This window comes from Thecamonas trahens (assembly GCF_000142905.1).
Source record: "Thecamonas trahens ATCC 50062 unplaced genomic scaffold supercont1.26, whole genome shotgun sequence".
In the NCBI taxonomy this organism is placed as follows: domain Eukaryota; order Apusomonadida; family Apusomonadidae; genus Thecamonas; species Thecamonas trahens.
Window position 1 is genome coordinate 341,389 of NW_013657654.1, and position 26,108 is coordinate 367,496.

A 26,108-nucleotide genomic window follows, 5' to 3' on the forward strand; every position below is an offset into this window, starting at 1 on the left:
CCCCTCCTCAACCCAGCATGGAGCCGCAACATGTCTTTCCACACGTCGATGGGTACACCATTGTCCGGCAGCTCGGGAGTGGGACGTACGGAACGGTATTCCTCGCCACGGCGAGCCGCCGTTCATCATCATCGTTGGAAGTGTCATCAACGGCCGGATGGTCAAGGTTATCAAGGCAAACATTGTCTTCATCGCCGTTGCCATCGCCGCTGGTGGCCATCAAGCTGGTGCCGCTTGGACATGCAACGTCGATGGATCAAGTGGCGGCAGCGCTCAACGAGGCGGCAGTGACGTCGGACGTGGCGCACCACCCGTGCGTGGTCGACTTTATGTCGTCGGCGCCGACAAGGGTCCGCGGCATGGCGGCAATGGTGCTGGGGTATGCTGATGGCGGATCGCTTGCGGATGTGATGCGGAGCGCGTATTCGCGACGGAAGTCGCTCACACCCGCGGTGGCGATGCACTTTGCCACGCAGCTGGCGCTGGCGCTCAAGCACGTGCATGATGCCGGGTACGCGCATCTGGATCTCAAGCCGGCTAACGTGCTGCTTGCATCGGCGCAGGCTGGCATGGTGGCATCGTCGGCTCGGTGGAAGGCGGCGAACCGGTTGGGCCGGCAGCAGGCGGTGGTCAAGCTCTCGGACTTTGGCGTCGCGGCTGTGGCACCCGGGCCTGGCGAGCCGCGGCTTACCGGTCTCGCCGGCTCGCCGCCGTACATGGCACCGGAGATGCTATCAGGCGCGGGGTACGGGCGTGAGGCCGATGTCTTTTCGTTTGGCGTCCTCCTGTACGAGCTCCTTGCTGGAGGCGTGCGGCCGTTCCCGGGCACCACGCTTGAGACGGCCGGAAGAGCGATTCTCACGCAACGACCTGCTGCACTTCCGCCTCACGTACCGCGGGAGCTGGCAGCGATTGTGAAGGCGATGCTGCGCAAGGATCCGGCAGCACGACCGACATTTGCAGACATTCTTGTTTCGCCGCCGTTTGCGGCGGCGCTCGAGGTGTTGACCGCTCCGGACGGCGCGCTGTCGGAGGAGCGATTCGGCGCCGATGGCAGCTATCTCGGTAACGTGGCGGCGCTAGAGCCGGTCCCACCGTTGTCCGAGCCGCCAGTTCTTTCCGGAGGAGACGGCAACAGCGGCGATGGCGACGATAGCAGGCGCTACGCGCGCAAGCCGCTGACTCCGCTGGGCGAGATTGGGCGGATCGAGCGACGTCCGCGGCTCGGCTCAGCGCCAAGCCTCTTCTCGCCGCCGCTTGTGGCGCCGCCGCCGCGGACGATGCTGGCGCGGCCGTCGTCGGCGTCGCGGCTTGCGCGGATGGTCCAGACTCCGACCGCGGTCCTTGACGATGCTATCGGGCTGGCCACGGTTGGGCATGTGGCCGTAGCACCACGACGGCGGTCACCGCGGCGGATGATCCACCGCGTCCCCGTTGCACGGGCCTCACGCCCCGGCCGCCAGCACACGCCCGCATCCCCGTCTCCGAATCGGTCTGCTTCGCGATCTCGTCCGCGCCACTGATCGTCACCGAACACGCCTTGCTACCTGCGTGGTCCTTGTTGATTGAACCAGCGAGGCTCATCCCCCTTCAATCGATCCCCCCCCCCCCCCCCCTCCCCCTCGTCCGCGATCTTGATCATGATCATGATCAGGATCAGCCCACCCGATCAACATCAACCGACACCACCCCACCTCACCCCCTCCCCCCCCCTCTCCCCCCCCCACCATGCGGGTTCGCGGACCTACGCTTCGCCCCCCAACCCCCCCATGTGTACCCATGCCTCTCTTCCGCCCCACTCCCTTCAACGCCCCTCCTGTCCGCCCTCCCACCTCCGCCACCGCCACCACCACCACCACCGCTCCTTTGGCAAGCCGCACGGCCATGGCGATGACCACCGACTCGGCAAGTCGCCTCCAATGCGACTTGGCCGCATCCGCATCGTCATCCTCCACGCTCTCGCCAGACAACTCTGTTAGCCCTCTCGCTCGATCGCTCGCTCGCTCATCTGCTCGTTTGTGCACACTCGCTCCTCCTCGTCTCAGCTCGTCATCACTATCATCATTGTCATCATTGTCATCATCGTTGTCGTCGTTGGCTGCAGACGACAGCGGCTTTGTCTCGGCTTGGTCAGAGGTGGCCAGCATCCGCTGCGTGACTTTCCAAGAATGCTTCCCATCTGTGCTTCTATTGAGGAAGCTGTGCGTCGTCTGAGGAAACGGCTGCGGTCGCCAGAGCCTGATGATCTTGCGCCTGAGGCTCGCCTGGCGGACGATGGAAGTGCTCCGCTGGTGGCTATGGACATTGCCGGCGAAGAGCCGCCGCCGGCGGGCACGTGTGGCAGCGACGAATCGGCCTGGCCGCATCCGTCGCCGACCAAGCGGCAGGCAACGCTCGGAGCTGGCCTGCGGACGCCTTCGCCCCCGGTTTCGGTGCCTGGTGCAAGGTCACCATCGGCCTCGTGGTCGAGCTCATACAGCTCACCAGCGCCGCATCCGCCACCGGCGCAGTCGCGGTCTGCGTTCTCGGCCACCCGCGCCGCCGGACCAGCCCGCCACGCGCTCCTCTCCCACTTGACCTACCCCTTCAGTTCCGATGACGAGCACCACGCCCTGCCGGCGGTGTCTGCCCCAACGGCGATGCCCGCTTCGTCTCCGCCAGCATCTCCGCCATCCGCGTCCAAACGTCGTCGCGAGCCGCTGGCCGTCTTTGGCGCCGCCGGAGGGCCGCCCAAGCGGGCGCGGCTGCTCCACGCCCGACCGCGGAGGCCCCAACCTGAACTCAGCTGCTGATTCTCCCGAGCGTACCCCTTCCAGCGTTTACTCACGTTGACAGGTAGTGCTACCAGTGTCGTCTGTTTTGGTCGGCTCTCCCACACCTCATCCTGGGAAACATCCGCCATCCGCACGATTTGCAGGTAGCCGTCGGCATGCAACGGCTTGTGGTGTGTGGCACGTGAGACTCTGATTAATAATGAGTCGACCGGGGGACCCCGACCAAGTTAAACCTTTCGGCCCGGCCATGCTCAGTTATGGACTCTCTCAATCCTTCTCATATGGACCATGCCCCCCCCCCCCCCCCCCCCCCTCCCTTGTTCATGCAAACACGCGTCCTGTTGTTCTCTCTCTCGTCATTGCCATACCAAGGGGGAAAAAATAGAATACTTTGTAATTTGGTGAACAACACTCTCGGTTGCCGGCCAAGCGGTCGTTATCGTCGCGCATAGTCATCAAAAGGGTAGGCGGGCGGGTTCCCGCTTCGTCGGAGCCGACTGTGTCGACGCCATCAGAACTCTTAGCTATGTAAGGTGTCAGCCGCTTCGCTTCGCTCAGCCGGCCGCGAGTGTTAGCGACTGGTAGCAGTCGCAGCAATACTTTGTCGTTTTGTTGTTCCTCACTGGCAAGACGATTTCAATTTGTTAACATTGCTCTCGAATTGCCGCAATGATCGTTCCCCAAACGTTGCTCATGGTGGCTGTGGTAGTCGGCGCAGCAGTCATGCTCGTGCATGAGGGAGAAGCGCAAGCGTCACTTCCGGAAGTGCTTCAACTTCGTATGAATATCTTTCTCTCAAGTTCCGAGTTTGTAACTGGCCCAGGCATTGCCTTTGGTGTCCTTCTTGCTCAGTTCAACGGGCGGGCCAACCGAACGTCGGAAGTTTTGCTTCAGCCGCAAGTCTTTCCTGCGGAAATCGCGGCGTACACTCCTTGGCTCAATGCCATTACCGGGCCAGACGTGGTCGAGGTCTATCTCGGTGGCGGAGGCCTTGATCTCCTCTCGAGTGACAACTTTGAAGACGTGACCGACATCTGGACAAACTCCTCGCTTGACCTCGATCTCTTGCCGGCGGCCATGGCCAGTTCGACCGGCGCCGATGGTCGGCGGTACGGCGTCCCGCTGATGGGTGATGCCAACGTATGCGTGTACTCCAAGTCGGCATTTGCCGCCATGGGCATCACCGCCACACCCAACACGTGGTCCGAGCTCAAGGCCCTCTGCAGCGTGTTTGTGGCTGCTGGCAAGCCGTGCCTCGGCACCGGCTACGACGCCATCCCGTCGGTCTACTTTGACTACATGTTCATCCGGATGCACGGCAACGCGGCATACGAGCAGTTCTTTAACGGCAATGTCTCGTTCACCGATCCACGGGTCAACGCTACCTTTAACGTTCTCATGGAGCTCAAGGACATCGGTGCGATGATGCCGGATCCGACGTCCGGCGCTGCCTACAACGTCGCTGATCTTGTCAACGACACCATTCCGATCTACTGCGGCTTTGAGATGATGACTGTCTCGCCGCTGCAGCAAGGTGCCAACACGTCGAACCTTGACGTGTTTCCTTTTCCGTCGTACGACGGCGAGCTTGGGACGGCTGGGCCGTCCGAGCCGACCAATGCCATCCTCGGCCTAGTTGGCACGTACGCCATTCCCAAGAACGCACAGTACAAGAGCTACTCGCACGAGTTCCTCACCTACGCAACCAATCCGACGGTGCAGGCCGGCATGCTCTCCTACGCCACATCGGGCTTTATTCCTCGATTTTCGATGGGGTCGTACGTGGTGCCGCCCCGGGCCAAAAAGGTGTACAGCGCCGTTCTTGCCGCGGACGCGATGCTCTTCCGCTCGTTTGCGGCCTTTGGCTTTGCCTCTGTCACCGGTGACTGGTGGCGTATCATCTACACCTTTGAGGCCATGCCGACCCGCGCCATGGCACAGGGGTACCTCAACACAGCTCTGGCGGCGATCGAGGTGGAGCGGCTGGCGGCGGTGCTCAAAATGACGGTCGAGCCGGTGGCGGATCCGCTTCCGGGCACGTACTCTGACGCTGTGAGAGTCTCGCTGTCATCGCCGACCACGGGTGCCGTGGTGTACTACACGCTCGACGGGAGCGAGGTCAACCTGGGCTCGCCGGTCTACAGTGGGCCGATCACCATCTCGTCGTCTGGGACGACGCGAGTGCGTGCCATTGCGCTCGCACCAGGTCTCCGTTTGTCGACCGAGCTCGTGGGAGACTATGTACTCAACATTGCGTCGGTCAAGGACGACTCGAGTGCACGGCTCCTGCTGTACATCCTCATTCCTTCGCTGCTCCTTGTTATTTGTGTCGGCGGCGTCGTCGGCTACGTCATCTACCGGCGCAAGTCTGTCACGTACCGGCTCAAGTCGGACTCGGACCTTGTGCTTAACTCGGAGGACATTGACATTGGGCGTGCCATTGGTGAGGGCTCGTTCGGCACGGTGTACATGGGTTCGTGGCGCGGAACGGCTGTGGCTATTAAGCGGACCAAGACCAAGGTGATGAAGCCTGCACAGCTGAAGGAGTTTGTTGACGAAGCCGGTATGCTGCTCCGGCTCCGGCACCCGAACATTGTCATTTTCATGGGTGTCACGCTCGAGCCGCCGCAGCTGGTTACCGAGTTTATGGACCGCGGCTCGCTCTATGACATCATCCATGCGCCGGACGTCTTCCTCGACACCTCGATTATCTTCAAGTGGTGCCACAACATGGCGCAGGGTCTGTTCTTTCTGCAGCAGTCTGGTGTCACCCACGGCGACTTCAAGTCGCTCAACGTGCTCTTTGACTCCAACTGGGTGCCCAAGATTTGCGACTTTGGTATGTCGTCGGTCAAGGGTGAGGCTGGCCTTGTTGCGCACGCAGCGTCGGAGCTCAAGGCGGCCGGCAAGGGCAAGAAGAAGAAGACAGCCAAGGTGACACCAGCAGACGCTGCTGCGGCGGCGGCAGCGGGTGCGGGCGGTGACAGCAGTCGCTTCGGCTCGCTCAGCTCCAACTCGCCGTTTGTCTCGGCCACCTCGTCGTTCTCATCGCGAATGGGAACTTCGCGGTCGACTGCTGGCGGCAAAGGCAACGACTCGGGCATGGGCAACGTGGGCACGCTGTTTTGGGCGGCACCCGAGGTGCTGACCCAGGGTGGCGCGGCAGCGTCGGCGGCGTCGGACGCGTACTCTCTCGGACTCACGTTCTGGGAGTTGGCGGCGCGGTCCGATTTGTACCCGGGCGAGAACCCTCTTGCGGTCTCGCTTGATGTGGTCAACGGGCGCCGGCCAGAGACAGCAAGCATTCGGGCCGACCTCAACGACCTTCTTCCGGTCATTACGGGGCTGTGGGACGGCAACGCAGAGACGCGAATGACAACCAAGGCTGCGGTGGAGGCACTCGGTGACCTCTACTCTCCGATGGCGGTGGTTTACCCGACGACGGCGACCGCGCCCGAAGGTCAGGTCATTCTCATCCACGTGGCACGGCTGGGTATCGGCAAGCTGCTACTGCGGTCGCCGTCGGATGCAGCCGAGTGCCTCGCCGCATTCCACGCCGAAGTGCCCGAGCTTGCACGCGAGGCCGGCGGCGCTGTGGTCGAGTGGGGTCTGGCGACGTCGTCGATTGCCGTCCACCGCGGCGACCAGTTTGGCCTCTTTGTCTCGCTGCTCGACCGAGTCGAGGCGCGGACCGGCCCGCTGGCAGTCGCTGCTGTGCAAGGCAACATTTCGACCGCCAAGAACGTGTATGGCGAACAGACGCTGTCGGGCGAGGTCATGGTGGAGTTGACGTCGTTGTGGCAAGCAACGTTTGGCTCGCGGTCCGCGGGTGAGGCCTCGCTCATTCTCGCTCATGGCATGCCGGGCGTAGCCAAGTCGGGCATGTTTGTGCGGACCGAGTTTGCCAACTCGCTCGACAAGCTGCCCAAGGGTCTGGTCAGCGTTCCGGTGACCGGTGACTCTGGGCAGGCACTTGCGGCAGCCGGTGAGCGGGTGACCCGCATTGCGCGGCCGGCGGAGATTGCGTCAGGCGAGCCGGTCATGGAGCCGCCCTCGCCCTCGCAGCACCGCTCTGACGGAGCATCGGAAGAGCGCGACGGGTTTACAGCGACGCCCCGGCGTAGCTCATCACGACCGCCAATGATGCGCAATGACTCGTCCAAGCGCGACCTCAACCGGTCCGGCGCTGGCGTCCGCCGCAACCGCGGGCCATCGGCTGACGCACGGGCACGGTCCAGCTCGAGGCGGTCGGGCTCGCGACAGCGGGTGAGCTCGCGTCGGGCATCTGTGGTAGAGCAGGAGGAGGATGAGGCAAACTCAAGCTCGAGCTCGAGCTCGAGCTCGTCGATGTCTAATCCGAGCTCGAGCTCGTCACAGCGTCAGATCAGGGGCAAGGCCGGGCCGCGGGCTGCGGCTCGCATCTCGGCGACTCGCGCCGGCTCATCAAAGTCTGGTGCTCACCGGAACGCCAAGTCCAAGGTCGACCCGTCGCACTTTATCCTTACTCCGGCCGAGATGGATGAACTTGTCAAGCAAGACGGAACCATGGTCCACGGCTCGTACTCGCGGGTCCACGAGGCCAATTGGAACGGGCAGCCGGTGATGGTGAAGGTCCTGCTCCGACAAGACCTCAAGCGTGAGGGGCTCATCAACTTTGCTGTGCTCGGCGGCGAGTGTGCGCGTGCCCAGGGCACACGCATTGCTGGCGCGATCGGGCTCTGCATCACGCGGCCGTTCCTGGGCCTCATCTTCCCGCGCTACGACTCGGGCTCGCTTCAGATCATGCTCGACCGCGCCATGCTGGGGCGTTCACGCGACCAGGTCGCGCATCGGTCAAAGGCGCGCGACGCACTTGGCACACCGACGCTCGACAACGACTCGGCGCGTGTGGTTGTCCTTGGCCTCATCAAGGCCATCGCTGAACTCCACGAGGTGGGCAAGCGCGGGCACGGTTCGCTGCGGCCGGCCAACGTCATGATCGTGACGCGCTCGACCGAGGTCCTCGACGTCCACCTCATCGACTACTTCCTCTCCAAGATCAAGACCAACATGGGCACGATGACCATGGTGCCCTCAGTGGCGTATCTGGCGCCAGAGAACCTTCGCGGCGAGGACGGCAACATGGAGGCCGACATCTTTGTCTTTGGTACCATGCTCTACGAGATCGCCGTTCGCCAGCCGGCGTTTGACGGCTCGAACGCGCTCGAGGTCGGCTACCACATCCTCTCAGGCTTTCGTCCTGATCTTAACTTTGTGGAGGACCCACGGCTCCGCGAGCTCATTGCCGACTGCTGGAATGACGACGCCGCGGCTCGGCCCAAGGCCCGCGACGTGGCCAAGCGACTCGAGGCTAGCCTGCGCGAGCGCGGTCTGTACGCCGGCAATGCCAAGAAGAAGGGCAGAAAGGCACGCGATCGGCAGAACAGGTAAACACGCGGCTTACTTGTTTGCCAGGTCTTGTTTACGCACTATGCATTGCGCTCCTCGTTTGCGACGCGGGCGCGAGCGGTGGTGTCGTGGGCGCCGGCGAGTTCGAGGATGGCGCGGTCGGCATTGTCGGCGAGGGCGGCGCGATCAACCTTGCGGCGCTGCTGGATGAGGGCGTCGGTGCGCTTGAGGGCGTGGGCGTGGGCGAGGCGGGCGTCGGGGCCACCGAGGCCAAAAACGACAACGCGATCGACGTCTGCAGCGGCCTCGTCGCCATCGCCAATAAGTACCCCATTGGCGTAGGTGGTGCCGACAGCGCGGGCGTGAACCCTGTTGAGCATTTCGGGAAGGTGAAGGCGGAACGAGCCGTGTCGGCCGCCAAAGGCGAGGCACGAGACCGGAGCGCGCGACGGATCACTTGACTTGACCGGCGAAGTTGAGCCCTGGGGTGGCTTGTACAGGTACATAAAGTTGTCACGCGGGCCGGTGACGGCGCAGACCTCCAGGCGAGGCGTAAACGAGACAAGGACACACGCTGGTGAGCCAAAGAACTTGTTGGCGAGCGGGTTCGATGGGGAGCCCGGCCACTCGTGGGCAATGAGGACGCCGAGCGAAAAGTCGGCGCCGGACGCAACCAGCAGCGACGGCGCGCGGTACTGCGCCACCTGCGCCACCAGAGACGAAAGAGCCTGACCGTGGACGGCCGAGTCGTAGAGGACCGGCGAGTCGAGGTCGTCAATCGAGACGGAGGCATCGGCCGAGCCGGAGGAGGCGTCTGGCGCCGCACGCGCACGGGCGGATGAGCTGGCTTCGTCTGCTGGCGTGCGTGTCCGCGGGAGGAGTGCGGCGCGGCCAGTGAGAAGAACAAGCGCGAGCGCGAGCTTGGGCGCTGCGCCGAGATCGACGCCGACTGGAACGAGGCTGGCGGCATCAAGCGCAGAGGCGCGGACAACAAAATTGGTTGTAGCCGGCACATGCTGGGCAATTTTGTTGGAGCCAATGGTGATGACGCCTGCGGCGGCGGCAGCGCCCGCGGCGGCCTCGAGGCCGGCGATGAGCGCCGAAAGCATGTTGGGAACGAGGCCCGGGAGGCGGGTGCGGAGCAAATGGGCAACAATGGTTTTCGGGGAGCGGCGGATGCCATGCTTGGCGGCCTCGGCGACGGCGGCGGCGGCGGTGCGCGCCACAAAGGCTTCGAGCTCGTCCTCCCACGCCGGCTCGTCGTCAGGCAGCGCGCCGTCAAAGACGACGGCGAGCGCATCGGCGAGAACCAGATGCAGAAGGAGGCCGACATCCTCAGTCGAGGCAACCGAGGGCGCTGCATCCGCAGCCGGGGCCATGAGCCGGGCCGTAGCCGCGCGCGCGTGGGTCACATACGGCCTGACCCAGGTGAGGGCTAGCAGCGAGGGCAGGGCGGTGAAATCCGACGAGGCCTTGCCGAGCAGGCTGGCGAGGCCTGCTGCAAACTGCTCGCCGGTCATGACTTCGGCAGCTGCGCGGGCGGTTGCTTCTGCCGACGGGCATGGCTCGTAGTGGGCGACGCAGGCGGTAAAGACAGCGGTAGCGGCGCCTGTGCCGATAAAGGGTGCGAGGTGGGCGAGGAACACGTCACGGTGAATGGTGCTCATTTTTTTCTTGTCACCCCCCACCCCCCCTGCCGCCACAGCGGCGAACGACGACGCCAGCACCTTGCCCTCTTCCGGCGAGACGCCCAGCGGGCTTGGGTCGACAGACGTGGTGTTGCCCATGTCGACTGTTTGGCTCTTCCTTAACACTCGCTTGATGTCGGCGAGTCTCGTGTCGAGAGAAGTGTGTGTCCGGAACTGGTCGCTGGGCCCGGGGGGGGGGGGAGGGGGTGTGGGCGGGCTTGTGACCTGGCTGGGCAAGGTGGCCCAGAGTTATCCGGTTTGACCTGGACGAGTGCCATGACATGTGTGTGATGCGGCCATAGGGGGGGGGGGGGGGGCGTGAAGCTGCTATTGATTTTTCGCTTGCAGCGTCTGGAGTCGTCGGCAGATCGTGTGGTGTGGCACGGATTGTCAACAGAGCTGGGCGTAGTCATGGTCGTAGATGGTGGAGAGAGAAAGGTCGACAACGGCGGCTCCGGCTCCAACGTCGATGGTGTACGGGATGACAGCGCCGCGGAGCACAAATCGGACGGGAGAGAGCGGCCCGTCTGGGTGTCCGCGCCGCCACGCGCGCCACACATACCGTGCCGCGTCGGCGTGGATCCACGGCTTGCCCGGAAGCGTCACCCAGTACCGGGTCCAACGATCAGAGAGGAGCAGCCTGGCATCGGCCGAGTAATCGGCGAGCCGCGGTGGCGCAGCGCGGACGACCATGGCGTCGGCCGCGAGCCACGGCTCGTCGTTGCCGGTTGCAAGCCAGCGGATCGGATCGACAACGCGCCCATCGCTGAGCGTGAGAGCTCCGTGGAGCCAGAGCGAGTTTTTGGGCACAAGTGAGAACATGGCCCAGTACTGCTCCAGCTTGAGATCGCGCCCGAGACTCGCCATCACCGCCATCGGGCGTGACGCGCTGGGCGAGTTTGAGATAAACCCAGCGCAAAATAGCAGGATCCACGCCATGGCGACTCCCGCCAGTACCGTCCGCACCCGGCCGGGCGTGGGCTGTGGCGGCGCAGCTGGCCAGCCGAGGCGCCGCGGCCGCCGACTCGCACCGGTCAAGGCATCGAGCACCCGCGATGGCACCGCCAGCAGCGCCGGTGCCATGCAGATCCACGGAAACATGCCCAGGCGCATACAGAATACAAACGAACCATGCATGGCCAGCGCCCAGCTCGCAAAACTGGCACGCGCAAGCTCGCTCCCGCGCGCAAACGGCCAGAACGCGAGCAGCGGAACCAGGATCTCGGACCACATCACTCCGGCGGCAACCAGCGGAACCAGCGGGAGGTTGTCGACGACATCCGTACCGGTCTCACTCGCAAACCACGCGTTGCGCAGCGCAGCGCGGAGCGCATCGCCCGAGTACCACTCGGATGCGTACTTGGCCTTGGCCAGTCCGCACTTGACATACATCAGCACCATCTGGCCGAGCAGGCAGCCAAGCGGAAGCGACGGCGCCAGAATAAAGCCCCTTCCACGGACGGAGGTCTCTGCCAGCTGAGGTGATGCGAGAGCAGTCCACATGACAAGCAGGCCGAGGTACCTGTCGCCGCCGTTGTGGACGAACTCGTTGCGGGCGTCAATGGAGGCGAGGATGATCCAGCTCACCACCGCAGAGGGAAAGAGCCACTTGCCGCCGACGGCAATGCCGATGCCTGCAGCAAACGCTACCGCCAGCACCGCGAGTATTACGCCTTGGATGTTCGACATAAGCAGGAGCGAGAAGACTGGCCCGGCCTCCATCACTGTCGCTGCCCGCACCACTCCGTCATCCGTCAGCATCTCCTCCGCCAGCACCATCCGCACCGCCACCGTCGCCGCCACGCACAGCCCAAGTCCGATGCGAAACGCCGCTGCAGCCCGCGAGTCCACCCGCACCATCCTCCGCCCGCTCTCGATCATCGTTGCCATCATTGTCCTTCTCGCCTGCTTTCGCTCACTCACCTCCGTCGAGCCGACAAGTAACGCGTCGTGCTCGCCGCCACCACCGCCACCGCCGCCGTCTTCCCGCACACCAGCGCGCGGGCGGAGCATAGTACAGCCAAGTGTGGAGGAGGGAGGGGAGGGGAGGGGGGGGGGGGGGGGGGGGGGGGGGGAGGGATGGGGGCGAGGGGCTAAGAGGGGTCAGGTGGAGGAAGGTGACTATGGCCAGTGCTACCTGCGCTCATCGACGGTCTCATCTGGGGTGATAGGTGGGCCTCGACAGCTTAGAGGTAATTTTGATTTTTGTTGATGTTCTGGAGAAAAAATAGTTTCGGTGATCCCCTACACCCAACACCGTGAACTCCTCAGTGTTCTGTCCTTTGGACTCTGGTGAAAAACCGGAAGAGGTCGCTCGCATTCGGCGGAAAAAAACAGCTCCAACCACCGCACCTTGCTCCCACTTGGCAAAGCTCTGTGCAAAGGTAGGGAAGCGCATACGTGTGGCACTCTTGACGTGAGGGTAGGCAACCCCGGTCAGGCTCCTCCTCCCTCCCCCCCCCCCCCCCCTCCCCTTCCTCCTACTTGGCCGACGTGCACCAGACCGCTCTCTCCCGCCTCCATACGACACTGCGCTCTCGATGGTAGACAGTGTCGGGATGTGGAGAGGGAGCAACGCGTGGCGGGTGGTCGTGGCTGGATGGGCAGTCTGGCTCTGCTGGTCAGCAATGATGGCGGTAGGAGTTATTGGTGCTGAAGTGTTTGTACCTGCTGCTTCTGGTGGTGGTACTCTTTCTGCTGTGGCTTCAGCTGGAGCGGGACTGAGTTCAGGAGATGTACTCGTTCTGGGTCCTGGTATCTTTAGTGATTGCACCTCCGCGGTCTCCTCCATTCCGCTGCATGCAGAGGTCATAGTCCGTGGTCAACAAGATGGCTCAACTGTCATCGATTGCTCATCTTCCTCTGCCGCTGCTGTCGTCTTTGATCTTGCTCTCGCTGGCTCTCGCTCGGCTGATATTACCTTTGAGTACTTATCGTTTGTCTCGGTCGCAGCGGCTGTCGTTGTCGACATGCCGCCCAAGATCGTGCTCAACATCGCAAACATCTCGGTCACAAACGGCTCTGGCTACGCGCTGCAGGTCTTGTCCGGTGGCTCGGTCGTTGTCAACGGCGCGACTACCTTACACACGCCGCTCTTACACCACACGGGTGGAGTGGCGGCATTGAGCTCGATTGCGCTCGCTGGACTCGACGTCCGCGGCTCGGGAGATGCACAGTTGGCGCCGGTGACCGTCGTCAACCCGGCAGCATCGCTGGCCATTTCCAACTCGCAGTTTGCCGACATGGTTGTCGACAGCTCGGTCGTTGCGTCTCCTCAGGTTGCTGCGAGCCTGATCGATACCATGATTGCCAACGTGACAAGCGCAGGCACTGGCGGTACCCTTATTTCCAACGCTGCACTCATCTCTGGCTGCGTCTTTGCTGACGTAGCCATGAGCGGAAGTGGCAAGGCGGTGGTGTCGACGAGCTCGCCGGTGGCCACGCTCCGGGTCGAGACCTCGTCGTTTGTGCGTGTCAGCATTGACAACATCTCGCCGATGCAGGGTGTCATCCACCGGGGGCCCGGCGGAGCGATAGAGGTCGTCGACACGGTTGTGTCAGAGTGCCACGCGCCGGCGCTGCTGACGTACACTGTAGCGTCGGGCGTGGTCGTGCGCGACGTCCACTTTTTCGACAACGTCGTGAGCAGCGGGCTTGTGACAGGTTTTGTCTCTACGCCGTCGCTGGTGCTGGAGCGGGCAAGGTTGGAGAGCAACGCCGTGACCGGAGCCGGTGCGACGGTCGATGTCACCGTTGCGGCCGGCGGCGCGGCCGTGGTCGATGGCTGTGTCTTTTACAGTAACTCGGCCGGAGGCGCCGGTGGCCTGGCGCTGACCGGCACAACCGGGAGCGTCACTCTCCGTGGCGGGAACATGTTTCTGGCCAACGCTGGTGCGGGCGATGGTGGCGGGCTCGCCATCACGCTGCCGACCGGCACTCTGGTGTCAGACGGGCTGCCGACAGTTTTGACAGGCAACGCTGCGCTTGGCTCGGGCGGTGGCCTCGCGCTCGAGGTGCCTTCTGTCCCGGCCCAGTTTGTCGTCAACGCTACCGAGAACAGGGCCGGCGCCAACGGTGGCGGTGCATACCTTGTCGCCGTCACGTCGCTGGGCGGACACTGGACGTTGTCGAAGAACTCGGCACAGGCAGCCGGAGGCGGGCTGGCGCTTACTGACAGCGGTGGGACGAGCGGCACGTTTGCGCTTGCAGCGAGTGCGTCGTGGACGCTCTCGAGCAACAGCGCAGGGGCCAACGGCGGCGGGTTGGCGGTGCTGGCGAGCGCGCTGAGCGGGTTCGACGCAACCGCCCCCGATGCGCTGCTGGAAGTGACTCACAACACGGCGGCAAGTTCGGGCGGCGGGCTGGCGCTGATGGCGAGCACGGGACACCGGCTGGGAAGCACCGCTGCGGTCCAAGTGACCGGCAACACCGCCGAGGTGTCTGGCGGCGGTCTGTATGTCGCCGGCAGCTTTGGCATGGTTGTTTCCGTTGGTGGCGCAACAGTGGCAGGCAACACAGCGACGACCGGTTCTGGCGGCGGCATGCTGATGGCGTCGACAGGCGGTGCGCTTGATGTCCGCGATGCGCACTTTACAGGCAACCGTGTGCTGTCGGCGCTGGCAACCACTGGTGGCGGCGGCATCTTTGTGTCGGGCGCCGAGCTCAATGCGACCCGCACGGTCTTTGCGCAGAACACGGTGACCGGCCTTGGCTCGGCGCTCATGCTCGCGACCGGGGTGGATGCGTCGCTGAGTGAGTGCTCTGTCGAGAGCAACACTGGAGCGGGCGCGGCGATTTACCTTGCAGCCGCCACGCAGCTTGTTGCCAACGCAAGCGTGGTGAGGAGCAACAGTGCTACATCGAGCCAGCCCGGCGGGCTCTATATCGAGGACACAGCGTCGGCGTGGTTTGATCCACTGGCGGCGGTGTGTGGCAACACGGGCGGAGTGTGTGAACCCAACGTGGTGTGCGGCGGAAGCAGCGCAAAGTCGTACGGCCTGCCCAACGGATGCGGAACGGGTGGCTCGGCATGCCGGCAAGGCGTACCTCTGGGTTGCTCGGCGACGGCGCGCAACGCCAAGTGTGCCAGCTGTCGGAACGGGTGGAGCGGCGACGACTGCAGTACCGCGCTCTTGTGCATCACGCCAGTATGCGCAGCTCCGGAGAGCGCCAAGGTGCCTGCGTTCTGCCCGGCATGTGAGCTCGGCTCGGGGCGAACGCCGGACCTGACCGGCTGCATGGAATGTACCAACGGCACGTTTGCGACGCTGCCGAGCGAGACTTGCAGCGTTTGCTCAGCCCAGTGCGCGAGTTGCGTTGGGCTAGCGACCAACTGCACAGAGTGCGTAAGCGCGGACCAGGAGCTCGTTGCCGGGCCTGACGGGGTGACTCGCTGTGAGATGCGGTCAGGCAGCGCTGGAGCGGGAGCTGGGCGTGTGGCTTTCTGGGATGACGCCTTTGGGACCGGGGCGGTGTGGGCGAGGCCGTCGTCACTCGCGTTGGAGCTGCTGGTGGCGGTGGGCGTCGTGGCGCTCGTGCTTTCGGCGTGGAGCCGCAAACGGGAGGCGCGCAAGTATGCGACCGATCCGATGAAGTGGCGAGCGCTCCCTTTCCCGCTGATGGTGCTCGCGGAGCACCCGCTCGCAAGTCTTGTGGTTGTTCAGCTGGTGCCGGGCCCGCCGCTGCTGCGGCTGCAAGAACGCGGGCTCTTGCTGGGGCTCTCGCTCGGAGCATACTTGGCAGCAGCTCTGGCGCTTCCTGTGGCGCGGCACGCAGCATACTCACCAGGCCAGAGCGCACTCTCGTTCGACCGACTGGGCGACGCAGCTCTTGCAGCGTCGGTGGGCGGGCTGACAAGCACCTTCCTCGCAACGTGGCTCGGTCCTCTGCTTTACGCCGACCCACGGGCATCGCGGCGACAGGGATTTGTGGCGAGTGGATGCGCGGCCGGAGTCGAGGCTCTTGTGATGGCTGGCCTCACGTCGATGATCTGCCTGCGGCCCGAAGGATTTTCGGTGCCGTGTGTGGCGGCTGTAGTCAGCGCATCGATCACGCTCAGTCTGCTCGTCGTAGAGCCGGCTGTGACCACGTTCAGACACTTTGTGCTCGGTGTGCGTGCGATCCGCGTCGCCACGTGTGGCAATGGCGGGCTCTTGCGGTCGGCACAGATTGCAGCTGTGCAGGCGGCGAAGAGACGCGGTGGGACCGCAGATGGGACCGCAGAGGGGAAAACTGCAGTGATGCTGCGACCGCGCCTCCCGTCGTTGCCGAGCTTGCTGGGCGACTTTGAGCTGGGCGACCTTGACTCTGAGCTCTGCTCATCAAGAATTGGCACACCGAAAGACTTCTCAGCTTCGACCGGGTTGGCATTGACATGGACGTGCTGCTGCAGACCCTGCCGCAACGCGCATCCGAAGCGACCAGCGGTGAGCTCGCATCGCAGACGCAGCTGTACCGCGTGGTCGTCTCCAACGGTGCGGAGGCCATGGACTCGCTCGAGTTGCTGGCGACTGAAGGCGACTCGGTGCCACTCTCTCCGACCACCTCGTCGCCGATCTTACCGTCGTTGCCGCAGCCATTGTCGCCAAGTGCACCCCAGCTGTCTCCGTCGGCGCCGCGCCGCTTGTCGCGGGCCCGGGCTACCAAACGCGGTCGGGCCAGCAGCAGCAGCTCGCTGGGCAAACGGCGCTAGCGGCGGTATACATGATCAAGTAAATGTTGCATGTTGGGATGAGCTAGTATGTGACCGGAAGGCTCTGTTTGTCTACCATTCTTGACAGAGTAGCCTGCGAGCGTGGTCCGAGGGCACGGCCAACCACCTGACGCCACCAGCTGACCAGGTGACGAGCCAACCAGCTGCGCACAAGACAGACCGAGGGAAGGAATACGAGCTGAGTTGCACACTCTCTGGCAAGCGAGCATGAAACGGTTTCGCAGCAAGGCGTTGGCCGTGACGGCTGCGAGCAAGTTCCGAGCGGCTGCAAAGGTACGTGGTTGTGAGGGGGGGGGGGGGGGGGGGGAAGGGGAGGGAGCGGACGGAAGGATGTGCATGCACGTCACATTTTCTTCCATTCCATATGTTTTTTTTTTGATGAGAGAATCGAATGTCAAGTGAAAATGATTATGTCTGTGTGGGGGGGGGGGGGGGGGGGGGGAAGGGGTTGGCTGAAGGCGGATGCGTGGCTAACAGCGCGCTGAGGGGGAGGGCGGCAGCATGGCGCGAGCAAGATGGCAGGGACCAAGGCTGGGCGCAAGATCCAAGGCATGGCAGAGTCGGCGTACTCGCGGACACCGGCGGGGAAGCGGTATGCGGAGCGGAAGATGTCGCGGCTGCGGGCAGAGGAGGACGCGTTTCTGGTCGATCTCATGGAGGCTCAGTTTGACGCGGAGACGATGACCTCAGTGGAGGCTGCCATGGCCAAGGCACTGGCAGAGGTTGGTCTCGATGGCGAACGGGCGCGCGGGCGCGGCGGCCAGGTGGACATGACGCCCGAGGCTATTCCCGGCTGGGCCGGAACACCGCTGGCCGATGGCGAGTTTGAGGTCGGCGTCTGCGCCGCGAGCGAGGACGTCGAGTTTGCGAACGCCCTTGCCGAGGTCCTCATCGAGGGCGGGTTCTCGGTCACGACGGACCACGCGGCGCTCCATAACACGCGAGTGTTTGTCCTTGTCTACTCGGAGTTTACCGTCGCCGAGGCGCCGTCGCGGCTCCTCACCGACGCATCATCGCGGTTCAACAATGGGCTCACGACTATCATTCCTGTCGTCCACCCGCGATGCTCGCCGTACGTGCTGGACAAAATCCCCGACTCGCTCGCGTACGCGCTCGCCAACACCACCTGGTTCAACTTTCAGTTTGACCTCGATCCGATGTCCGAGGTCTACGACGACCTCGCGTCGACGCTCAACAACTACCTCCGTCCGCACGAGGCCTCGTGGTGGCTCACTGGGGTGTGGCGGTTCGAGCTGGTGGTGACCGGCGAGGCCGGCTCGGCCGTCTACGAGGTCAAGGACGTCCTCGTGTACCTCGAGCAGCTGGACGCGACGGCTGTCCGTGGCCTCACCGTCGACGGCATCGCGTTCACTGGGCGCCTCGACGGGACCTCGCTCTCGCTCACCGGCCGGTACGCCGGTCGATGGGTCCAGGACTCGGAGGGGTGGCAGTCCGAGTTTCTCGGCTTTGTCTCGCACTACGATCTCGTGCTTCGCAACGTCGGCCACTCGCTCGAGGGCACGTACGCCGACTACACGCCAGAGGGCGGGCTCCGGCACGGAACTGCGCGCGGCGAACGTGGCGGCTCGGGCATCACTGGCTTTTACAAGCTCGCCCTTGACGAGACGGACAACCTACCGCTGGCGCTGTACCACACTGGAGCAACCCGGCTCGAGCTTGCCCTTCCCGGCGCGTACGGCACCGTCCTCGACGGCGTGTTTGACGGCAACAAGTTTACCGTCGCCGCTGAGCTTGGCCCGCACAAGGCCATCACCTTTGTCGGCTACCTCAAGCGCCGCGACGACGCCCGCCTCCACCTCAAGCGGCACCACCTCAAGGGAGTGTACTACGCCGTCGAGGGCGGGCTCAACATCGTCGGCGCCCGAAAGTTCAAGGCCAAGTACTTGACCGAGTCGCGAGTCGGCCTCGTGCCCTCGCCGCCGCTGTATCAAGCCGGCTACGAGGGCGAGACCGGCGGCGAGACTCCGCCGGACGCCAGCGTTGACTCGATGCTGCACCAGCGGCTCCTCGACGCACATCTTGGAACGGGCACTCGGACGTCTTCGGCGGCATTTAGGCAGTATGTGTTCAATCCGCTCGCGGACGGCGAGTTTGCCGCCGTCATTGCCGGGCCGGACGACGTCATCGCACAGCACGCAAGCTCGCTGGCAGCGGCACTCGAGGCTGCCGGCGTCGGCCCAATCTCCACCGACTACAAGGCCCACGGCAGTTCAGCGAGGACCATGGTCTTACTCCTCTCGATGGCTACCGCTGGCGACGCTGCACTGGTTGACTACGTGTGCGCCGCAGCGGGGGCAGGCATGCCGATTTTCAACGTCGGCGTCGCGTCATGGTGGGACATCTTCTGCTCATCCGCGTGGGAGCCGGCGGCGGCGTCGCGGTTCAAGGCAGCGCTGGCGCGGCTGAACATGACCGACGCGTCGACGCTGCAGCCAGACCACTCGTCATTCAAGGCACTGGTGGCTTCGATCAGGTCGCACATTGTGCCGCGGCAGCACATTCTCTCGGGCGCATGGATGCTGCGGCCGAGCTCAATGTCGGCCGACGCGGTGGGAGCGGGAGTAGCCGAGGTGCCTGCGGTGGCGACGTCGGCATCGGCATCGGCCGCCGCCGAAGACCTCACCTACTTTCTGCAGGTCTACCAGCAGCCGACTTCGGACGCGGTGACCGCAGTCGACTTGCGCGGCCACCGGTGGAGTGGCCGGTTGAGCGGGGCAGAGCTGGTCCTGACCTCGGATGGGATGGAGATTATCATGTCGCTCTCTGAGTGCGGGACGGTGATGCAGGGCACTATGCAGACCACGTCGCACGACGCGGTGACCGGCAACGACAACTGGGCGGCATCATCCCAAGGCGGAGTGACCAAACGCGACAAGCTTCTCGGCTCGGCGCAGTGGATCAAGAAGCGGCTGAGCAAGGTCAAGTCGTACCACTACACCGGGACGCTTGAGGCCGATGGGCTCTCGGGCCTGTTCTTCGAAAAGCCCGAGGCCGAGCTCGACGAGGCGTCAGCGAATATGGTCCAGCGGGCACTGGCCTTTCACGCCGAGACCGGTGGTTGCAAGCGCGCCGGCGTGGAAGGCGACGCTGCTACGGCGTCGCGCGTGGTCTCTGCTATTGCCGAGCCGCGGTTCTTTGGTGTCTTCCAGCGCGGCGGCTCGCGGCTACTGGTCAAGTACGCTGACTCGTTCTACAACGGAACCGTCCGCGATGGAGCAGCCAAGTTTGTCGTCAAGACCAAGTCGGGGGAGTACAAGACTGTGGTGGGCCGGATTGTTCATGGCCGCTCGGGTACGTTTCTCCGCGGGTACTCGTACACCTCGCGGCGTGGGGCGTTCAAGCTCGCGTACCGGGCCAAGAAGCATCTCTCCGAGGAGAACGTGCCTGTGATTGCCGCTGCAGACGAAGCCGCGTCCGGAGTTCTATGTCCGCTCGCGCTTGTCATGGACGTCGTCGATGGCTACTGGGCCGCGCTCCTTGCCGGCGAGTACAGTGTGTTTGTCTCGCTTTGGGTTCCCGGGACGGACACGACGCTGTCGCGGACAGATTTCGCGGCGCTGGCGGCGAGCGTGGCGACTGCGGAACCGCCATTCGGCGAGTACGTTGATGCTCAGTATGTGGGGCGGATCCCGATTGAGAACGATTCACTCGAGGCGTGGCGGTATGAGTTTGAGTGCCAGTTCACGGCGCGGAGCCTCCGATACTGTTTCTTCCTCACCGACGGCGGTAAGATTGTGCGGGCCATGGCGCAGGCGGACCGGACAGCCCACACCCGGGCGTCGCAGCATGACGTAATGATCTCGTACAGGTCAACCGACGCCGGCTTTGTTGACGTCTTGCAGGCTTACCTCGAAGACCACGGGGTCTCGGTCTGGCGCGACCGGCGGATGGAGGCCGGGACCGACTGGTCGTCGACCATCGCGGCGGCGTCGCGTGGAGCGTCGTCAATCCTCATCTCGGCGCTCTCGCGCAACTACCTCGCCTCGTCGCTCTGCACCAAGGAAGTGCGACTGGCCGCAGAGCTGGGTAAGCCGATTCTTCCGATTATTCTCCCTGCGACAGCCGAGCCAGGCGAGGGTGGGCGGCGGATGGTGGCTGCTCCGTACGAAGCGTCCGGACCACCGGCAACGATCGCGCGGGCGCTTGCTAACGTCACCATGGTCGACCTGCGTGGGGCGTACAGCGGCCCGGACCCCGAGGATGGCCGTGCTCTGCGCAGGGCGTACCCGACGCAAATGTCTGCGCTGCTCCGTCAGATCCGGCACTCGCTCGCCTCGGGCATCACGTGGGACGTGAGTGGCAAGTGGCGGCTGTCGATGACGTCTGTTGGCGAAGAGGCCGAGACCATGGCACCGACGCTGGAGCTAGTCCAGTCAGGCTCGGCCGTCACCGGCGCAGCCTCACTCTTCAACGGCATGGTTGCGCTCGAGGTAGACGAGGCTGCATCGGGTGCGCTCGGATCACGGCTCTTCTTCACTCTTCTCTGCGACGACCGGCGGTGGCAGTTTACGGTCCGGGCCATGCTCGCAGTCGACGGCGAGTCATTTGATGGGCTCTTCTGGTCGCCGTCGGGCAACCGCGGGGTGATTTCGGCCGCCCGGGTCTCACGTCGCGAGTCGGTCAACGTCGGAGGAAGGTCATCGCGCAACCTCGAGTCACTTGCGGACGCGGTGGCGAGCGCGTTGGAGAGCAGCCCTTAGCGGAGCGGTCGTTGCGCGCCGCAGAGTGAGCATGACGAATGCGTCAGCCACAGCCCTGTGGCTGAGTCTAAGTTGTCATCTTTGTTTCGGCGGTGGTAGGCACCGAGTTGGTCGACCGCCGCCGTCTGTGGGCGATACGATTGATCCGAGAGAGCGTCACCGAGCCTGGTGGAGTCGGTGTCGTGTCGTCTCGCGGCAAGGGCTTGAGAGCAGGGGACAAGGAAAGTGCCCGCGCCCGGGAACTGCTCCGAACCCGAACTCTCCGCTTGCGGGTGACGGCATGTGAGACCTTTGAGGCGTTCGAGGCATCGGATGCGCCCGAAGCTTCGCTGCTGTTGCCATCGCCATCGATGATGCGGCTGTTGCGTGCGCGAGCAACAGCCAGATGCGTCCCGACTTGACCATGGGAGGCTGACGAGACCATGTTGCGCGCCGATCTCGTGCGGAGAGCGCGTGGCTCGCGCGGGCTAGTTCTGGCCATGTTGCGGTGGGTTTTGGTGCGACGGACGGCACAACGTTCGATCTCGTATGACGACGTGTGGGCGCGGGCAGTTTGCGAGCCGTTGCGATCTTGAAGACAGGCATGGCCACGAGGCGAGATGACACCCGCAACATGATACTCGGTTGAATGGAGCGAAATCGAGCGCGGGCGGGACAGCCTGGTGCCAGACGGAGAGCGGCCGCGCGAGTTTGCGAGCCTCTCCGAGGGCGAAGTGCCCTCGATCGAGTGACGTACAAGTGCTTCGACGAGGGCAACACCGGATGGTGGATCGGCAGCCGTGTTGGGTGGACTGCTGGTGGCGAGGGAGCTGGCCATGGGAAAGGTGTTGGTTGTTGACTTGCCGAGCGAGCTGAGCGCTTGCTTTGTAGTCATGCGATTGGCGAGCGCCGGTGCGGCCACAATGTCGCTGGGGATGGCGTCTTCGTCGGGCCAGACGCTGGCAAATACGTCACCAGTGAGCAGGATGGCTGATCTGGCGATGCGCCGCATGCGGTCGTCGGTAAAGCACAGCGAGCGAGAAGCAAGGTCAGCTGGAAGCATCTCCCAGATTTCGCACGGCTGGGCGAGGCCGCTGAAAACGAGGACAGCCAACGGCGCAAGTGCAACAGCGGAGCGGGAGGTGCTCGGGCTAGGCGATGACGACCTGGCCGAGGCGATGCGGTCAACAACTTGCCGCGAGAGCGCAATTTGGCCGCCCCAGGCGGCGTCAGTGACTAGCGTGGCGAGATTGGCCATGCCGCCAAAGTACTGGGACCTGCCCGCACGGACGTCAAAGGCCGATGAGACGCGGCCGTAGTGAACGCCCATTCGAACGCGGATTCCGTTCCAGCACGCGGGTCTTCCCTCGGCCATGAGGCTCAGCAACCAGTTTGGCCACGACACGTCCATAAGCGCGCGTTGGACACCGCAAGTAAAGCTGATCATGGCCTCGACATCTTCATAGGCGACAAAGAAAGCGTCGCCCTCAGTCTTGAACTCGTAGCCGCCGGTGGCGGCAATGGCGGCGCGCATGATCTCGTTGTGCTTGTCGAGAACAAGGATCATCTGTTCTGGATTGGCCTCCCACAGGGCGGTCGAGTCCTGGATGTCGGTGGTGACAATAAAGATCTCGCCCTGGGGCGCCTTGTCCGCTAGTGCGGCGTGGTATGCCGAGACAGACGCTGACCGCCGCGACCGGTAGAGGAGAACAATAGCGGCGATGAGGACAAGGCACAGGACCAAAAGCGCCCCGCTCATGGCAGCCACCGTCACAATTGACAGACCGCCCTCGGTGGTCTTGGTGTTCGGTGGACACTCCACATCTGCCGCCGAGCACATGCCACACGACTTGAGCGTCTTTCCCGAGTTGGGGATGCCATCGCAGCCGGCACACACGGTGTTGTTGCCGTAGCAAGTGCCGCAGTCGTCCTTGGCGAGATTAGAGCCAAAGCAAACGCCGCAGTCGTCCATGGCCGCGTTGTGACCACGGCACACGCCGCAGCTATCAAGATCAGCATCGTCGCCAAAGCACACGCCACATGAGTCGCGATCGGCGTTGCCGCGGAAGCACACTCCACAAGAGTCGCGGAAAAAGTTTGCCGTGGGAATGAGCGACGTCCCGCCGGCGCACGAGTTGCACTCGTCGATGGCGGCGGTACCGCTGCAAGTTCCGGTGCAGTCGTAAATGGCGGACGAGCCGAGGACGCCGTCGCAGCCCATGATGCACGACGAGCCGTCGCCGCCACAGACACCACAGAGATCAAAGAGCGCGCCGCCGTCGGAGACACGGATTCCGTCGCAGCCGACACACGTCGAGTTGTCGCCATCGCACACGCCACAGGCATCGAGGACTCCGGACGCACAGGTGGTGCAGGTCAGATCCTGGCCAAAGCACACGCCACACGAGTCGAGGTGGTAGTTGTACGGGAGCGGAGTCGAGACGTTGCCGCCGGCACACATGCCGCAACTGTCGATGGTGGCGTTGCCGCCGCACACGCTGTGGCAGTCGTAGTGGATGCTCGAGCCGTAGACGCCGTCGCAGCCGACGTAGCATACAGTGGCGTTGCCGCCACAAACGCCGCACGCGTCGAAATGTGCGCCGCCTGAGGGAATCGGCACCCCGTCGCAGCCGAGGCAGGACGAGCCGTCGCCATCGCACACGCCACAGACGTCTCGGACGAGGCCCGAGTTGGGCACCCCATCGCAGCCGGCGCAGGTCGCGTTCGATCCAAAGCACACGCCGCAGCCGTCCTTGTGGGTGTTGGCGCCAAAGCAGACACCGCAGTCGTCGCGATCGGCGTTGCCGCCAAAGCACACGCCGCAGTCGTCGCGATCAGCATTGGGCAGGCGGTTGGTGGTGCCACCGGAGCAGACGTTGCATGCGTCGAGGATAGCGTTGCCATCGCAGGTGCCGGCGCAGTCCATGCCGTTAGGGTGCGCGCAGGTGGTGCAGGGCGCGCCTGGGGTGAGGCAGGCGTAGCCGGGCTCGAGCTGGCAGGAAGATGAGCAGCCATCGCCTGGAGCTGTGTTGCCATCGTCGCAGGATTCGAGGCCGGGCGTGACGACCGAGTCGCCGCAGGAGGAGGGCAGTGGAGATGGGGGTGGGGGTGGTGATGGGGGCGGGGGTGGTGAGGGTGGCGGCGAGGGGGTGGGGGTGGTGAGGGGGGTGGGGGTGGTGCCGGCGGCGGGGGCGGCGCTGCGACGCAGATGGTGGGAGCGTCGCCAGAGCACGACCATGGCGCAACGATGTTGCAAGAGGCATCGCAGCCATCGCCGACATTGGTGTTCCCGTCATCGCACTGTTCCGAGCTCTCGCGGAAGCCATCGCCACAGGCAACCGGCAACGGCAAAGTAGTCCAGTTTGTGGCGACACCGTTGGGTGGGATCGAGCAGGTGATGTCTGAGGCACCGCCACAGCCAATGCCCGCGAGGTTGGCAAAGTCACCGATGCCGTTGGGTCTGAGAAGAGCGACAAGCCCCTGCTCGCAGCCGGAGAGTGTGGCAGAGGCACGCGACGAGACCTCGCCATCGGAGAGTGTTCGGTTCCAGACGCGGACGTCGCGAACCGAGCCATCAAAGCGACCCAGGTAAAGGCCACGAGTTGCAGTCTTGGCGCCGTATGTGTAGTAGGTGAAGAAAGCTGATCGGTACCAAGAGGATGAGGTGGGAGCGCCGTCGACGTAGATGGTCCACGTGCTTGTGGTAGCGTCAAAGACCCCAGCGATGTGGCGCTCAACACCCTGGGTAAAGGTCCCGACGGGCGCGTCGGACTCGTAGCGGATGTAGCCCGGAGAGTAGCCGGCGGAAAAGGTGACAGCGTAGTCGGCGTCGGGATCGGGTCCGTACTGAGGGTTGGAATCGTCGAACATACCGACAATGAAGCGAGTGTTGTCGCCGAGAAATGCAAAGATGGTCTGAGTCGAGAACGAGTTAACAGTCACTCGCATCTCGATGGAGATGTCGGCGTCGATGTCAAGCGAGGGCCAGACACCGGGGCTGGATTCGTTGTACGCGCACGTCGGGATGGCTGGCTCGGGGGGGACGGCAAAGTCAGTGGCATCAAGACCAAGGCGGCGCTCCCAAGAAAAGGCTACGCCATCGCGCTCATTGTCTGGTGGCAAAGCCCGGAAGCGGATGGAGATCTGCGAGGCGTTGAAAAAGATGGGCTCGCCGATCCTTGCGCCGACGGGAGAGTTGCCGGACATGTCTGCGAGGACCTCTGACCAGTCGCCAACCAAGCCTCGATAGACGATGAGGTGATCGAAAGGCGGCTTTGTGTCAAACGAGTCAAAGATGAGCTGCAGCCCGCCTTGCAAGTAGTCAAACTGGTAGATGCAATCGACTGCGGCCGGGTACCCGCCGGTGATGTTGACGTAGCCTGCGGTGACACCACTGGTCGAGTTGAAGATCTGAGACGAGCACGATGCCAAAGCGTGGGTGTGACAAGGAAAGTGCCCGAGAAGCAAGATCATGACAATGGTCATCATCATCATCGTCATCATCATAGTACTCGTCCCCGTCCTGACTGGTACGCTGGCATGCGTTGCTATTCTTCGGCATCGTTCCATATTGGTAAGGTGTCAGGAGTGGTTTGACTCGCGACAATGAGAGATGTAAGCCGAGCAGTACAGGGATGAACGAGAGGGTGACGGCGTATGAAAGGGGAATGGTGGGGGCGGTGGTGGTGGCGGCGGCGGCAGCGGTGGTGGTGGTGGTGGCGATGTGGTGGATGGCGCGTGTGGTGTGGATGATGGCCGCGTGAAGTGCTTGCGGGTCGGGTCGTTGCGGGGAGCGGAGCGGATAGCTGTACGTTTGAGTGAGGAACAAATGTGGGATGTGTCACGG

The 26,108-nt window shown here is 63.9% G+C and overlaps 6 protein-coding genes across 6 annotated transcripts; 3 read left to right on the forward strand and 3 right to left on the reverse strand.

Annotated features, from left to right (window-relative positions):
• Window positions 1-17: 17 nt before the first annotated feature.
• On the forward strand, window positions 18-8,204 carry AMSG_11954 (uncharacterized protein; the record flags this gene model as incomplete). Its single annotated transcript, XM_013902000.1, has 3 exons — window positions 18-120; window positions 262-1,385; window positions 3,582-8,204. 3 exons carry the CDS (start codon window positions 18-20, stop codon window positions 8,202-8,204), a joined length of 5,850 nt encoding a protein of 1,949 aa, XP_013757454.1.
• A 38-nt stretch (window positions 8,205-8,242) lies between these two features.
• On the reverse strand, window positions 8,243-9,949 carry AMSG_06246 (uncharacterized protein; the record flags this gene model as incomplete). The annotated part of the gene is made up of 2 exons (XM_013901961.1): window positions 8,243-9,824; window positions 9,876-9,949. 2 exons carry the CDS (start codon window positions 9,947-9,949, stop codon window positions 8,243-8,245), a joined length of 1,656 nt encoding a protein of 551 aa, XP_013757415.1.
• A 291-nt stretch (window positions 9,950-10,240) lies between these two features.
• AMSG_06247 (HTTM domain-containing protein) lies at window positions 10,241-11,743 on the reverse strand (the record flags this gene model as incomplete). The annotated part of the gene is made up of 1 exon (XM_013901962.1): window positions 10,241-11,743. One exon carries the CDS (start codon window positions 11,741-11,743, stop codon window positions 10,241-10,243), a length of 1,503 nt encoding a protein of 500 aa, XP_013757416.1.
• Window positions 11,744-12,583: 840 nt separating this feature from the next.
• AMSG_06248 (uncharacterized protein) lies at window positions 12,584-16,564 on the forward strand (the record flags this gene model as incomplete). The annotated part of the gene is made up of 4 exons (XM_013901963.1): window positions 12,584-12,604; window positions 12,658-16,026; window positions 16,176-16,373; window positions 16,439-16,564. 4 exons carry the CDS (start codon window positions 12,584-12,586, stop codon window positions 16,562-16,564), a joined length of 3,714 nt encoding a protein of 1,237 aa, XP_013757417.1.
• Window positions 16,565-16,674: 110 nt separating this feature from the next.
• On the forward strand, window positions 16,675-22,428 carry AMSG_06249 (uncharacterized protein). The gene is made up of 2 exons (XM_013901964.1): window positions 16,675-16,835; window positions 17,063-22,428. Exons 1-2 carry the CDS (start codon window positions 16,770-16,772, stop codon window positions 21,281-21,283), a joined length of 4,287 nt encoding a protein of 1,428 aa, XP_013757418.1. The 5' UTR covers window positions 16,675-16,769; the 3' UTR covers window positions 21,284-22,428.
• Window positions 21,351-25,747, reverse strand: AMSG_06250 (uncharacterized protein; the record flags this gene model as incomplete). Its single annotated transcript, XM_013901965.1, has 2 exons — window positions 21,351-24,254; window positions 24,467-25,747. 2 exons carry the CDS (start codon window positions 25,745-25,747, stop codon window positions 21,351-21,353), a joined length of 4,185 nt encoding a protein of 1,394 aa, XP_013757419.1.
• Window positions 25,748-26,108: the final 361 nt, after the last annotated feature.